The sequence below is a fragment of the Falco naumanni genome, chromosome 2 (assembly GCF_017639655.2).
Source record: "Falco naumanni isolate bFalNau1 chromosome 2, bFalNau1.pat, whole genome shotgun sequence".
Taxonomy (NCBI): Eukaryota; Metazoa; Chordata; class Aves; order Falconiformes; family Falconidae; genus Falco; species Falco naumanni.
This window is the reverse complement of record NC_054055.1, coordinates 74,279,369-74,295,140: the sequence shown is the minus strand read 5'-3', so window position 1 is coordinate 74,295,140 and position 15,772 is coordinate 74,279,369. Positions and strand designations below refer to the sequence as shown.

General features: G+C 52.4%; 1 protein-coding gene across 1 annotated transcript; it reads right to left on the bottom strand.

The window, feature by feature from the left end:
• Nucleotides 1-245: 245 nt before the first annotated feature.
• Nucleotides 246-12,621, bottom strand: SHOX (short stature homeobox). The gene is made up of 5 exons (XM_040584872.1): nt 12,081-12,621; nt 8,534-8,742; nt 4,092-4,149; nt 3,913-4,001; nt 246-2,533 (listed from the first exon to the last, which is right to left on the bottom strand). The coding sequence occupies exons 1-5, from the start codon at nt 12,352-12,354 to the stop codon at nt 2,288-2,290; spliced, it is 876 nt and encodes a 291-aa protein (XP_040440806.1). The 5' UTR covers nt 12,355-12,621; the 3' UTR covers nt 246-2,287.
• Nucleotides 12,622-15,772: the final 3,151 nt, after the last annotated feature.

Genomic DNA, 15,772 nt, shown 5'->3' with positions numbered 1-15,772 from the left:
AGGTAGAAAAGGCAGGTAACATTTATCAGCTCTAGCAAATCCAAAATACAACTACTTCTCATGTAATAAATAGAAGGGAAATGACACAACTTTGACATTCCAGAAATTTTGCTTGCTAGAAAATATCAAAACTTGAAGGAGAAACAAAAAAGAAGACAAGTGTCTAAAATTTATCTACAGCATGAATTGTTGTCCTACAGTAATATTTGGATTTGATAAATATCAGCAAAAGCCAAAACTAGTAATGGATTGCTAAACAACACATAAAAAGCAGGTTTAATAACGGTAACTATTGAGAGGAAAACCTTCCATCTGCACAGGCCTTGGTAACAAAGGCAACAAATAGCTATCCTGTTAGATGTAGACAAGACCAATATTTGTACCCTCCTTTCTCCTCCCCACCAAAAAGTAAAAAAAGAAAAAAAAAAAAGAAAAAAAAAAAAAAAAAGAAAAAAACTAATTAGAAGTGAATAGCATAAGAAGTAAACCCAGACACTTTGGTAATACAATTTAAATTATTTCCCTACTCTTCATCCTTTCTGGATTTATAGTAGTGACTTCGCTTAAGCATTGGCTTAAGACTTGGTATCTAAATCACAGGCAAAAATTAAACGGCCAAATATTGAACTTGTCCACCTCTACAAAAATCTTCCGTGGGTTGGTTGTTTGCTCTTTTTTTTTTTCTTTTTTTTTTTTTTTATACTTACAATGACTGTGAAAGTGTCATACAGACCAGACTTTTCAGCTTACTGCCCAGAAACATGGCACATTAACTCAACTAGAAATCATGGCATCTACCTTTTCCCATATGTGATACATATAACTTTACCCATTCATAGAAGACTCAGACTGTCATTCTGGCAAGGAGCTGCAATGCACCAGTCTGAGCATAAAGGACTTAAGTTATGGTTCTTGCAGAATCGGTTATTAACAGAATAAGTACGGCTATTTTTTTTTTTAATCTATAATATTTACAGTATTGCACTTTACTGCACTTAATTGCATTTCACTAAAATTAATGCTGCATCAGTATTATGACTTAAAACCATATGTCCATCTTTGTTGTATAAGTCATTCTTTCTACATCCTGTAAAACAGCGAGATTTTGAGTCAAAGATCCAGACATTTTAGAGAAAAAAAAATATGAAAAATTGACCTGTTTCTATGGCACAATGCATCTCATTGAGTTCAGGTGATTCTGGCAAAACAGGTGCATTTCTTATTGTTCCCATCTTTCAAGTCATCACTAACAATTAGTAAATTCTAGTCTCTCTTTTTTTCTCCTTTTGAAGGACATAGCCATTTGAGACACACATTTTCTGTTATTGCTGCTTTTTTTTTTTTTTTTTTTTAGGAAAGAAAAGAAAAAAAACCAAAACTGCCTTGCCTCAGATCTGAAATTCCACATTTAAATTCAAACCAGTTCTGCAGCAGCAGCTCCTCAGTGATGGAAGAGATTCATGGCAGTGAAATAATACTGTTGGCAACAAAGAAATGTCATCTTTAATGGAGACCAGCCCCAAGGATTTATTATTTATTATTATTACTATTTGTTTTGTTTAGTTTCGTTCTAATATATTTCTGATCTTCAAAATGTGTTTAGTTAGACACATGCACAAGGTAGCAAAACTGACAGCAGCAGATGACGTTATGCTGGAGCAATCACTTTTGCCAGGGTCAGAAAAATCCAAAGTGTCCCCAATGTTCACAGATTAACATAATTTAGAGATCGTTTCCTTTTTTTTTTTTTTTTTCTCCTCCTTTTTGTGTAATTTTTTTAACTCTCCTTGCTCTCTCTCCTCCCACCTACTTTATCCTCCGCGGAGCCTCCGACCGGTGGGTGCATGTTTACTGCGTGCATGCGTGTGTGCGCGCGCGCCCGAGGCGGGAGCCGGGCCGGGGGTCCCCGCCGCGCCACGCAGCGCCACCGGCCGCCACCGGCCTCCGGGGCCCGCCTCTTCGCCCGGCCCCCCCGGCCGCCGGGTCCCTGGGGCGAGAGGGCGAGGAAAGCGGCGGGGGAGGGCAGCCGCCGAGCGCTCGCAGACCTTGGGAAAGGGGAAAGAAATAATAATAATAATAAAAAAATAAAAAACAAACAAAAATAAAGAAAAAAGAGAGAGAGAGGGGAGGCGGCAGGGCGGCCCGGAGCGCCCGCTGCTCGCCCTGCGGCCGGGGAGGAGGGGGATGAGGAGCGGGGCTGGGGGTTGCGGAGCGGTGGTCCGTGCGGGTCACACACACGCCCGCCGCCGGCACCCGGGGCGGGGTCGGGGGGCTCGGCCGAAGCGTGTCAGAGCCCCAGGGCCTCGGCGTGCTTCCGGGCCTTCAGCCGCAGGTCGGCGATGCTGGAGTTCTTGCTGTTGCTCTTGGCGGCGGCCGCCACCACGGCGGCGGCGGAGGCGGACTCCGCCAGGGAGGCGATGGGCAGCCCGAAGGGCGGCGGCGGGAACATCAGGTAGGGCGCGTGGGCCGCCAGGTGCGGGTGCAGGTGCGGGTGCGCGTGGGCCACGCCCTCCAGCTGCAGCTGCGCCTGGACCTGGCGGCGGCGGCAGAGACACGGCGTCAGCCCGCGGCACCGGCCCCCGCCCCCCGCCCCGACCCTCCCGCGGGCCGGTGCCCCGAAGGGCGACTGGCGAGCGGGCCGGGCGTGCCGCGCAGCGCGTCCCCGCATCCCCGCGCCGCGCCAGGCCAGAAGCACACAGGCGTGCCCAGCCCTCCCCGTATTTAATTTTTTTTTTTTTAATAACAAAAACAAAAACGCAGCCCAATGCACAGGCGCCAACAAGTACTAAATAGCTAATTTTTTATGAGCTTTTTTTTTTTCAGGGATGTTTATTTATACCTTGCTAAAATCTCTTTAGCCACGGGTCCCTTATATACCGGGTTGGTGTTTGCTTTGGAGCTTTCTCGACCTACACAAACACGTTGGGTTGACTGAGAGATTTCAGCTCCGGGTAGGTTCGGGGAGGAGTGGGGGAGAGTTTATTTATGTATTTAATTATTTTGGTCCAAATATGTCTTTTAAAAAATCAATACAATTAATCTGTCAGCTCCACGTGTCTCTGAGGCGGAGAAGGTGGTGGAGGGTCCCTTTGGGCTGGGAAAAATCGATTCCCCGATTAATTGACCAAAAAATAAAAAAGGGGGGGAAGGGGGGGGAGTTAGGAGCGGCGGCGAGGGGGTGGCTGAAGTGGGACGGAATGTTATCCCCCTCGGCCAGGCTCCCCTCGGGGGGCTGCGCCTCACAGGGGCAAGGGCCCGGGCTCCGCCGGCTGCCCCGGTCCCGGCGGGCCTGCGCAGCGGCAACGCACCGGAGAAAAGCCCCCGCACCTACCGGGCGGCCGCTTCCCTCGGGAACGGCCAGGCCTCGGCAGCCCGCTTGAGGAGGGGGAGAACGACAGCGCGGGGGCCCGGACAGTTTTCCCCCCTCGTGGGGGTGGGAGACCCTCCTGCCATAGTGCTCTGCGGCGCCGGGCGGGGACCGAAGCCCCCTGGGCGACTGGCACCCCGACACCGCGGGCTGCGGGGGGGCCTGCCGGGCGCCCCCCAGGCCCCCCCGCCCCGGGAAGGCGATGCGCCCCCAGGAGGCCAGCACGCCTTTGCCACGTCTGCGGGCGGCCCCGGGGCCGCGTGCCAGCACGTCGCACGGCGGCGGGGGAGGGGGGGGCTTAGCACCGGTGGTGACGCCTCCCGGGACAGCGGGACCCCCCGCTTGGCCCCCTCCCGGGCCCGAGGAGCGCTGAGCTCCCGACAGCCGGGGGGGTGGGGGCTCCTGCACGAAGTTTTACAGCCTGTTTTTAATACGTGCCAACTTCTGTATAAATGGCACTTGTAAACGTGTCCGGCTTCCTCCCGTGCAAACGAAAGGGGTCGGAGCTTGCCGGGGGAAAGGAAAATAAAACCGGAGCTAACTACCTGTTGGAAAGGCATCCTCAGGGCTCCCATATTCACATAGGGGGCCACTCTGCAGGCGTCTAAATGGCTGGCGGTTCCCAGGATCACACCTGCGGGGAGAGACAGGGCCGAGTGAGCGGGGAAGGCGCCCCAGGGCTCCGCGGCCGCCGCCCTCTGACCGGCCCGCACCCCTGACCCACCTTTGTGCATCTGGTTCTCCTGCTTTCGGCACTTTGCTCTCCTGTTCTGGAACCAGACCTGCGAAAAGAAAGCGCAAACAAAAACAAAACAACAAAAAATGGAGGTAGACTAGCCAGCCGCTAAGAGAGGATTGGCTCAGGGGCTGGGGATGGAGAGCAGAGGCGAGGGACTCGGCACAACTTTGCTGAGGTCTCTCCTCGGGAGCAGCCGAGGGGGCGAGCGCAGCCCCAGGCCGAGTGATCCCCTCCTTGTGCTGCCGTGGGGCTGTCGGGGGGGGGGGGGGGGGGGGGGGGGGGTCCTGCTCTCTCGGGTGGTTGCTCAGCGGGAGCTGAACACAGGACATCAGAGGCGCCCGTGTCCCCCGGGCGGGCAGTGGCCGTCATTGTGCCGCCCGTCCGAAGCGAGGGGCCGCTCCCACACACACTCCGAATAAGCCCACACACGCAGGCTGGGTGGGACCCTCGCTCCCTTTCCAGTCACACCTCAAACATCCCGGGGACAGCCAGCGTGGGCCGGGTCAGACCCGGGGTCCGGTCCCTGGGCGACCGGACCGTCTGCTCTCTCCCGAGCTGGGCTCGGACACGATGAAGACCTCCGAGAAGATGCGAGATACTGAACTTGCACAAAAGGGTCTGAATCACTCCCCGTTCCCCAAATGTTAAAAAAAGGCAGAACCCGCTCCTGTAGACCTCTGGACAGAGAAGAGCAACATCTTTGTGGGCTGGGATGTAAAGAAATGCTTATGCCCCTACCCAAGAAATGCCTGTAATCCAATAATCCTGCCCCAGTTCCAGCCGTTCGGACTCAAACAAGCGCAGAATTTGCAGTTGCCGCTGCACCTCCCCTGCCTCTTTTCCAGGGCATTTCAAACCTTCATCACTTCTCCCCTTCCAAGGTGCTTAAACCATCAGCTTTCCCCAAAGGACCGTCAGAGGCGCGGACCAAAATGTTTTGCGGACCCCTGTCCTGACAACAGCCTAGCGAATATGGACAAACATTGACTTTGACCGCTGATAAAATCTGGTAGCTAAGTAAACACCTACAACCTTTGATGTTCTTGCACTTGCCAAGAGATCATACGGTTAATTAATACTAACTGCACTTCCTACATCAAATTTTCCCTTCAAGCTTTCTTCAATTGCCTTAATGATGGTCATTTACAACGGAGTAATTAGTGCAAAGAAAGGCTTCCAAAGGCATTAATTACCTCGGGTAACTCAGTGATTTTCTTAAGTAGGAATTGGCCTTCTCTGGTTTGGCGCACCATTTTTCCTGCCGAGGGTGGCCCGGGGGAGCGCGCAGCGGGCGGCTGCGGACGGACCGACCGGTCGCTCCCGCTCCCGTTCCCGCTCCTGCCGGCTCGCCCCTAGCGCAGCCCTCCCCGCGCTGGCCGGGCACCGTTGCTTCCCCCTGCCCTGAAACGCCCAGCACCGCAACAAGCCTATTTTTTCCCTACGAACAACACGCAAATATTTAGGACATGCAACGCTTCTCATTCTAACCGGGCCGTTTGGGATTTATATATATATATTTTTTTTTTTATACAAGCATGCAAAATATCATCGTCCTGTAGCGACAATAGTACATATTTTTTTTACTCTTGTAAATCCTTGCAGGAAATCTCCTTGTGTGTGTTCCCCCCGCCCCCCCACCCCCCGCCGCCAAAGTAGTATAAATTGTCAGGAGGAATTTAAGCAGCGTTTAAACAACTTCTCTTGCAAATCAGAACATCTTTCAAACAGAAATTATATCTAAATCTGGAAAACGAAGTGCCCTTTCCCTTTAGCTATGAAAAAATAAGGTTATGAGGAATAAAAGTGATGAATTAGCCACTGCGTTAAGCGATAATAAATCAGGCTTGGTGTGATTCACGATCAATTCCAATTAGTCATGAATATGCTAAGTAAAGCACAGTACACTGTTTTAGACAGTTATTTCTTCATTAAGGATCACTCAGTGATTTCTTTCACAAATGCTCTAATCTGATTTCCTTTTGATTTCCATTAGAGACAGTGAATAATGACATTTAATTTAGCCCTGCACCGTAAACCCAAAGATATTTGTTGTAATTGAATTACTGCCTGCTCCTCACTATGGTCTCATAACTTTCAATTATAACCCTGACAGCTGGGTGATATGAGTTTCCAGTACAACACTAAAAATAAAAGGTTAATAAGGACTAGCTACCATAGGAGCTTCAATTTATTTACAGCAAATTTCCACACTAAATTGAAACTATATCCTTTAACAGCAAGGGACAAGCGGTTCAGATAGGAATCGGAGAACAATTCTGAAAGTATTAAAAAAAAAACAAACCACAAGCTTTCCTTTTTCCCCTTTTCTTCTTTTTTTCCGTTTCCATATATTAATGGATATCAAGCTCACTGATCATTCCCTAATTAATTATCCATTTCTCCTTTTTCTCTTTTGATATTTCTTTTATTTATAGTTTTATTTTCATCCATGCAAACCTCTTTTGTAAGATGATTAAATTTATTAATTTTTTAAAATCTCTCTCATAGTCTCTGCCTGCATCAGACTTCCTCTCTCTCTCTCTCTTTTTTTTTTTTTTTTTTTTTTTTTTTTTTCCTGTGCTGTTTTAAGATCTGTAAGTACTTGAAGGACCAATTTTCCTGTAACTATGAACATCCTGTTAAGGTGCTGCTCAGTAATAAAGTACTTGAAAGAAAGAGTGCAGAATTCAATTACAAGTAATTTATTTTTATAGAAACAGTACATCAAGGCCTTGGAAAGATATTACAGAGCCCAAGTAAGAAGATCTGGGAAGATGACATAAGAGTTGATGTCCCCTTCAGCAAAAGTTTAATCTTTTCATTAATTTATATGGTGTGGTTAGATCAATCTTCCAGGAGAAAGTAGGCCAGCAGCACTCTGAACCCCTGCAATATCCCCTGCAAGCCACCCTTCCTAAGGCACGTGCCCAACACCATCCCTCGCCCAGCTCGGTTTATACTGAGAGGCAGGAGCTGAGGGGAGAAAAAAGCCTTTAAAAAAAGAAGAAGAATAAAAAAGAATCAGCACAGACCAACCCCACACACCCCCCCCAGGAAACAAAAACACAAAACAAAAAAGAAAACAACCTAGCTGCACTATTTATTTCAGGAAATCCCTGCAGGAGGCAGTTGTTTAGAGTGAGATAGCCACTTACTCGGGCAGAGGCTTGCTGAGGGGGTCTGGGAGGAGCAGGGTCCTGGGGTCCTGCCTGTTCGCTTTCCACAGTGGGTCACGTTTAAAGAGGGGGACAAGCCGACCCCTGTCCCCACTACAGATCGGGGCTGTATTCCTTCTCCTGCTGCACCCTGGGGTTGAAGGCAGGCGCGGAAACATCTACCTATGGCCACATAGCACACCCACACCTATACCTATAGGCTGATATACGTATGCATGCACATCTCTTATCCCCAGGGTGTGAAGGCGTTTTGTTCAGCAGAGGGGTTGGCCTGGTGACTTTTTCTTCTTGGGTTTTGGTTTGGTTTGGGTCTGTTAGGCCAAACACAGAGTTACAACCCAAGAAGGGATTCCCTTCAGGTTTCTCCTCCTCTAGGCCTGTTCAGAGAGCCACAGGTTGATCTTACTAATTTTTTCTAGGGTTTAGATTTTTTATACGACATCTGGTTTGGGGAGACATTCCCTAGTTGGCTTAAGGGAGAAGGGAGGGAGGGAGGGGTATCCTTCCCCTGCATCAAACTGAAAATTGAATTTTAAAATAATCGATGCAGAGCCACCCAAACAGGCAGCTCTGATGGCCCCAGAACTACAGCAACCCAGACCTATTTTCAAGGTTTCGAAGGCTAATTGGTATTTAGCTGTATCTGAAGCGGGATGGGAGGGACAGGAGGACCTCTACCAGATGGGTATCTTGCATTCATACGCTTGCTTCGCGAATCAGAGCGGGCACCTTCCCCCCGGCTCTGCCTAATCCTGTCCCTCAGCACCCAAACCGTCTAGCCTTATTCACTGCGATTGTTTTCTGGGGTTTTTGGCGGTTTTTTTTTCCACAACAGCCCCATAAAAGAAAGAGGGGGAAGAAAGTGAGGATTAAGGAAGAGTTAATGGCACTTTTGCAAGGAAATATATAATTATTTTTTAGAAACAGCGGGTTGCTCAGTTATTAGGCGCTTCTCAATGCTATTGCCACCACCACACACGCGGCCACCACCACCATCACAAAAAAAAAAAAAAAAAAAAAAAAAAAAAGTTACAGCGCCTTCCTAGGAAATGCAAGGCACGGGCAGATATTCCCAGAGCAGCATTACGTTTGGCAGGACAGGTACAGCGGAGTTGCAAACAGTTCCCCCATCACACGTGTCGTCTCTGCCTTCACCTCCCCTCTTTGGATGAAACGGGGCACTGTGCTAGGATCCGCTGGCAGTTAGGAAGTGAGGTGAGGACGTTTCCAGGAACAGAGCCTTTCTCTTACCTGAACCCTAGCTTCAGACAGTCCCAGCCTCTGGCTTAGTTCCTCCCTCATGAAGGCATCCGGATAGTGAGTCTCATCAAAAAGTCTTTCCAGCTCATTCAGCTGCTCTAGTGTGAAATTGGTTCTGCTTCTCCTTTGTTTGAGCTTGGTCTGTCCATCTTCATCTTCTGACTTCACATCTTCCCTCTTCTCTTTGCACTCGTAGATCCCTGCCGGGAGGGGGAAGGGGAAAACGACACTAAGCCTCCCCTCGCACCTCCTCGAAGTTTCTCTCTGCAGCACGCGGGGGTGCCCCCCTCCCCTCTCTTCGTCCCCAAACTCAGTGCAACCTGTGGGGGCGGGAGGGGGGTCCCCGAGCCGGCCCCGTCAGGCTGGAGGGGCGAGCGGGGCTGGGGGCCGGGCCGAGCGGGCACCGGGTCGGGCTGAGCCCCGCGCTGGGCAGGGGGCACCTCGCCGGCCGGAGGGAGGGAGGGGGGAGCCAAGCTGCCTTGCCTGGCTGATGCCCCATCAGAAAAATCTCTCTATACATATACAATCTTACTTTTTTCCAGAATGAGGAGGAAGCCGTGCCGCCTGTTGGCACAGGCAGTTTGGGGAAGGGGCTGGTAGGAAAACCGCCGCCCCCCGGTACTTCTAGGCGGTGGGAAGAGGAGGGGGAAGGAGGTTTCTCCATTACCGTTTTCTCGCAAAGAGGGTTATGCAAGAAACTCCCCACCGCTGTCACGGGGAAGCCACGGTGAAAATATTTGTCTCGTAAACAAACTTTCCACGGGCCTGAGACCGACACCGTCCATCCCTCCCCTAATCACCCCTCCTTCCCCCAAAATACCTGCCAGCCGGTCGAACCCCCCGGGGCGGCAGGCCTGCACGGGGGAGCCGGCTCAAGGGCCATGGGTGCCCCCCAGCCCCTCCAAAACAGCAGGACAGCAACACCCCCCCCCCCCCCCCCCCGCCAGCTCTCATGGAGCCCAGCAGGGCTGGGGGGAGCCTGCGGCCGGAGGCAGCCGCTGTGCACACTTGTCCCGGGCAGAGGGGAAGAGGGCTGGGGAGGCAGCGGGGGGGAAACGGCTGCCCTGCTTTGTCTTGCGGGGGGCCGGGGGGGGGGGGGGGGGGGGGGGGAGAGAACGATTTCTTTTGCTACGGCAAATTATCTTTCTTTCGGTTTTTGGTTGGTTTTTTGTTGTTGTTTTGGATTCTGGGGGTTTTTTTTCTTTCTTTGCCTTAATGCCCAGCTGTCTAACGCTCCGGCCCCCTTTTAAATCAGACTAACGAAAAGAGGAGAAGTACTGGAGCAGGAGGCACCTCTGGAGGCTGAGCCGGTTCCCCTGGATCCCCTGCCTGCCCGGGACACCGGCCGGGGTGCGTAGCCGGCGGGGGCACCGGAGGGGTCCCGGGACGAGCCTGCTCCGGCGGCCTCCTTTGTCCTGCTTCACCTCTGGGCGGTGTGGGGCTGGGGGGGGAAGCCACATCTGCAGATGATCCCGAATTAAATCCGTTTTCCCTCATCGAATGCAGAATTTTATATATGTATTTGTGTGTATGTGTATATGTATACACACACACAAGTGTGAGCATGCACATATATATTAACTTATATACTTTGTGGCATCCCCAAATGCAAATGACTAACTGCAAATCGTAAGTTAATTGAACGTGATAAAACGTCCTGAACTTAAGCATCCGTGCTTATGTAAGGGGGCACCCAAGCCGAAGCGCTCGTTTTCACTTCCGAAATGAAATCCGTCCCTGACCGTAATCGCTCCTCCGGGCTCCCCGTCTCCGATTCCCGGCTGCATATCGGCTGCATGAAACTTTGGGAAGGGTCTGGCCTCCGGAAGGGGGTGTTCGCTGGTTGGATTTAATGGCGTTTTGCTGGCATTTCTCCTGTAAGGGGAACCCCTATGAAAAGACAAGGGTGCTAACCCAGCAAATGCCTAGGGAAAATTAGGCACGTTCAAAACCCCTGTCTCCTTTCGGAGATCCGAGGCTACAGCACGTCCGTGATAGGTGTAAAATATTAACTAGCTTATCGGTGGAACCGAAATCAAACGCTGGAATCAGATGAAATTAGAGTGAAACCTGGCATGAATTTGAACTGTCACAAGCATCTCAGCTCTTTCCAACTCCTCCCTTTCACCCCCACCGCCAGCCCCTCTCCATAGATTAGATTAGCTAAACATACAAGACAGAATTTCGATACACAGAGAAAAGGGAAAGTAGCAGAGATATTTTTTTTTTTCGTTCGTATTATGATTTTTTTTTAGATTTTTTTTTTCCTGGAGCATGCCCTGCTTTCATTTTTTTAAAACCATCTCCTCCGCAAAGGATTTCTCTGAACGGAACCCTTTCGTTTTACAGTCTCTCGACCAGAGAAGGAAAATCAGCAGCGCTGAGTGGTGCTGGCTTGTGCAGAAACACGGGTACCCGAATATGTGATTATACCCCGTCCTTCTATTTGGGGAGGGGGTGGAAGAGAGGAGGATATTAAATAAGCGTTTGGGCTGTAAATTGAATTGCCTTTCGTCCAATGTTATATTAAACAAGATCAAACGGTAGGAAACAGCTGAAAGACTGGTTGTTGTTCCCCAACCTATTAACCGTTTTTTATTACCCCAAGCTAGCCAGTAGCTCCCCAGGCAGGTCCACCTGTCTAACTTGCCTAGAGACACTTTCTCAACTTTCTAATCCCCCCTCCCTTTTGATTCTCTCCTTCCCCTGCGAGCCTGTGCGGGTTTTTTAGCTAGCTTGGTTTAAAAATTATTTTTAATTTTAATTTCTTTCCCCTAAGGAATGGCGAGGGAATGCCCCTCGGCCGGCGGTGCCTGCACCCCGGGGGGATGCGGTGCTGCCCTGGCCCAGGTGAGGGCAGGCAGGGGACCGAGGGACCAGGCGACAGGGCCGGCCGGTGCCTCTCTCCGCAGGGATGCTCCGTCTACACCCAGGCCCGGGCAGCTCCCTCACAGCCAGGCTCCCCTCAGCCTCCTTCTCCTCCTCCTCGCCGGCCGGAGCCTCTGGCCAGGGCGGGCTGACCGACACAAGGCACCGTGTCCTGGGAGAGCCCTTTCCACATCCAGCTTTCTCCCAGAAGAAGCAGCAGCATCCTGACGGCCCGGAAGCAGGAAGAACAGGTCTCCTAAGGCATTAAAACTCCCAGGACAAGCTTTCCTCGTACAAAAATACACAGACAGACAAAAATGTCTGACGTCCTGAGCTGCCCCCTTCCCCCGGGTGAATGAACGCCTAACGCACCGGATCGATTTCGGATGTGAACGGGGGCTGGCGGGGGGGAGGACCGAAGTTGCGACTTATTTTTCACGGCTACGTTCGCGTTATGCATGCAGGCGCCTGTGTTCCGAGCCCCCGTCCCCGCCGCTGCGGGAGGGAGGCGGCCGGAGGAGGCAGACGGGGTGCGGGAGGCGAGCCCCACCGGGGCCGGGGCCCCGGGACCGCGGTGGCCCCGCTGCGGAGGGCCGGGGACGGCGGGGGCGGCCGGGGAGGGGGTCGGGGCTGCTGGCGAGGGGCGCGGGGCGCCCAGCCCCGTTCTTACCTTCCGCCGTCCTGCCCGTGCTGAACTCCTTCAGTTTGTCCTTGTCGCTCTCTACGTGGTCTTTGAAAAGATGCACCGGGCAATGGTTGCTGCTCTCGGTCATGTCCTGCAGGTTAGAGTCAGAGTTTCCAAGCTCCCTAGAGCGAGCCAACCCACTCTCCAAAACTTCCCTGTACGTGATCGTCTCCTTCTTGTTGCTGCTGCCACTGCCGCTGCTGCTGTCTTTGCTTTTCTGGTCAAAAGATTTGGATACAAAAGCCGTAAGTTCTTCCATGGCTGCCCGGTGATCTTATCCACAGAGATCCACTTGTTTTCAGTCGGAGATGTGGCCGTCCTCCGCACGCTGTTTTTGCACGTAGAAGATGGGCTGTATAGGGTTAGATCACTCCTGCTGTTATTTATGCCTTTCAATTTGAGATCACACTATTTATACATGGCTACCTCAGCCCAACCCCCAGCTCTCCCTGTCTCCAGCAATTACTGACTGCTCCATAGTCGCAGGCGGACTCCTAGCAGCTATCTCCCCCACCTCAGTCCAGCAATTGGCTTTCTTTTCATTTCATCACTCTTTGGCATCTTTGCACCTTGATTTAGGGAGGCAAAGAGGCAAAAGCGAAAAAGAGGGGGAGAGAGAGAGGAAGAGAGAGGAATAAGGGGGGGGGGGGGGAGAGAGGAAAACATGAAAATAGGTATCTGCATTCTGTAAATGGGTTGCAGAAATGAAAGTCGAGGAAGACTTAATTGATTGTAAGGACATCCTGTGCGTGGCAACACTGTGAGTAAAAACGGACCCACAGCTAATCAAATAACTGTGCTCCTGCAATTAAATGTATCGCTGTCAAGAGGAAAAGAAAATGAGTGTTCAATAAAAAAGGTAATGAATAAAAAAGCCGGAGACATGCGTTTGTTGTAATCATTGGAAATTCTACCTGATTTTCTATTTAGCTAATTTCGCTTAATTAAATGGTCAAAATAACCGGCGAACCGAGAATGCTGTGTTAAGTGTTGCCTGTTCTGTGGGTGGGTGGATGCGCGGAGGGGGACGTGTGCTGCAGTTAAACAAGTTGCGAGGTGTCTCGGATCCGTGTCGGTGTGTTCGGGGGCTTTGGAGGGGGTTGCTTGGCCGGAGGTGTGTGTGTGCATTCATAGGTAGGGGGGCTCTCCAGATGCGTGTAAACATCGCAGGATCTGTTTTCTTATTTACTGTTATTATGTCGTCTGAAGGTACTGTTGAGGAAAATTGAAATCTAAAATGTTTCTTTGGATGCAGCGCTATCCTGCTGCGTGCGGCAAAGGGATAATTTGTTAACAGGAGAGTTTGTACACGACAAATAGAGCATTAAATGGTCTTTTTTTTTTTTTTTTTTTTTTTTTTTTTTTTTTTTTTTTTTGTCCCAACGAAACATACCCTGCCGGATTTAAAATAGGACTGACAATAATTTCCCCACCTTGTTCTTGGTAGACTGCTGTTATTTTTGTTGCACTCCTGGAGTAATTATTATTATTCTATGCGCTTGAATAGCTGCCTGAAATTCATCTCCAGATAACAGCGCCGGCATTTCTAGCGCCTCTGCGCACCGTTTGATCCTCAGGCGGAGCCGTCTTTGCAGCTATTTATTTCTATTTCTATTTCCTCTCCTCGGGCTTTAATGCGAAGGGTTGTTTGGTATTTGGAGGAATTTTGTCTTCTGGTCGTTTGGCTTTTTACGTCCTTCTCGTTCCCTCGACTCGAGTTTGAGATAATCAGAGCCCATCATCACGCCACCCTCTGCTCTGAATCGCAACCAAAGGAGGCTCCTTGCTGGAGCAAGGGGCCATTGTTTCTTTTCCGGGGGAGCGTGGGACTGCTCTGAAAATTAGCAGAACGTTAAAACGCTAAAAAATACGTTTAATTAATCCAAAGGTGCCCCCAGCACCAGAGTTAACACCTCCGCAGGAGGAGGGGAAAAAATAATAATCGAGGAAGCAATTAATAAAGGGCTCTAAAAAAAAATCAATCTCCCCCTGTGCGAATTTAAAATGATTATCTAGGGGACAAGGATTGATTATTTGATCTCGGCACTGCGGATATCCCTGACATTTATTATATTGTTGTGCCTCGGTAGCATCCTTCCTCCAGAGTTCATTTAACAAGTGAGGGAGCCGAGGAAGCCTTACAACTTAACAAACAGGTCTTGTCATCGCAAACGCCAATCAAATCCGAGGCTCTAATGTATATCACACAGCACCACATAAATAATAAAGGCAAACGATAGACGTGGAAGTAACGTATGGCTAAGGAAAGATCCCGGCACGACACGCTGCTTGTGCCTCTCTCACGCAGCCTACGTGTATAAGGGCTGGCGGTGGGCTGCGGCACACGCCGGTGGCACGGTGCGTGGGTGTCGCGGGCACACGCACATGCGGGGACACGGGCGCCCGCGGGGCAGAGGCTCCGCGGGGCCGCGCTGGGGCTGAGCCGCCGCCGGGGAAACTTTGCCCAGCACTGGGCTCGACCGGCACCTCCCGTGCTCTGCCTCCCTCGCAGCGAACGAGGATAAATATTTACTAACTCCGCTTCCCTGGTCCCCGTGCGGCACGGTGCGCTTCGGCTTCCCCGAGCTGCCGGAGTTTGCACCCCCTCCTCCGGGTGCCCCCCTTCCCCCTCCTCGCCCACGTCCCGCTCCCCACCCCGCGGCTGCCCCCTGCGCCCAGCCCCACGCCTGCAGCCCACGCGAGTGCTGGGCCGCGCTTCTCCCCGAGGCCTCCCGGGCCCCTCCTGACACCGCCGGGGCTCCTGCCCCTGAGGACGGGGGCAGATCCAAGCCCCTAAATCAGACTGAAAATAGCCCTGTTGCCTCCCACACACATCCCCACCCCTCCATCCCTCCTCGCTCCCCGGCAGCGCGGGGGCGCCCGGTGGGAAAGCCGGCTGCCCCCGGCTCCCGAAGCCCGCTGGGCGCGCAAATCCCGCCGCAATCCGCCGCCCCCCGCCACTCGCCGCCCCCGACGACAGCGGGGAGGCGGCCCGGGGGGGAGCCCTGCAGACGGGGTGAACTTGCCTCAGAATCGCTCCGAAAGCGAAAAGCGAAACAAAGCACCGGAAAGGGAAAGGGAAAAAAAGGGGGAAATAATTAAAAAAAAAAAAAAAAGCGGCGCAAGTCGCAACCCTCCTCGGGGATCCGGCCGCCGCCCCACGCCGCGGACCCCCGCGGGGGCAGGCGGCGGGGGGCGCGGAGGCGCAGGCAGCCCCGCGGGCGCGCACGGCCACACTGCGCGCTCCGCGCAGCTTTGCGAGGGGGGACGGGCCCGTCCCGTCTCGGCGGGGAGCGGGGGCAGGCGGGGAGTGGCCCCGGGCGGCCCCCGCGGCCTGACGGGCACCTAGGGCGAGGTGGTGCGGGTGTGGGCAAAAGCGGGGGGCACTTTCGACCCCGCTACAAACTTTGGCTGCGGGTGCAGGGGGAATTACGCCTATTGCTGCTCCTGATACCGGGCTGGGGAGGAGGGACGGAGGGACGGAGGGAGGGAAGGAGGGAGGGAGGAAGGGAGTGGGGGGGGGAGAGAGGGAGGGAGGGAAGTTGCTGCCGTCCAAACCCCATTCCCTCGCAGGCACGGAGCTCCTGGGACCCTGTCGCAAAACTAAGAAGTCACCGGCGCCCCTCAGAGCTGCCCCTGCCCCCCACTCAGCCCGGCACCCCGGGTACTCCTTTGCC

What these genes read in the sequence shown, in the direction of transcription:
- SHOX (XM_040584872.1), bottom strand. Translation starts at nt 12,354, where the DNA reads ATGGAAGAACTTACGGCTTTTGTATCCAAATCTTTTGACCAGAAAAGC. An exon ending in GGAGAACCAGATGCACAAAG is followed by an intron (nt 4,002 to 4,091) that starts GTGGGTCAGGGG and finishes CTCTCCCCGCAG; the next exon opens with GTGTGATCCTGGGAACCGCC. An exon ending in TGAGGATGCCTTTCCAACAG is followed by an intron (nt 2,534 to 3,912) that starts GTAGTTAGCTCC and finishes CGCCGCCGCCAG; the next exon opens with GTCCAGGCGCAGCTGCAGCT.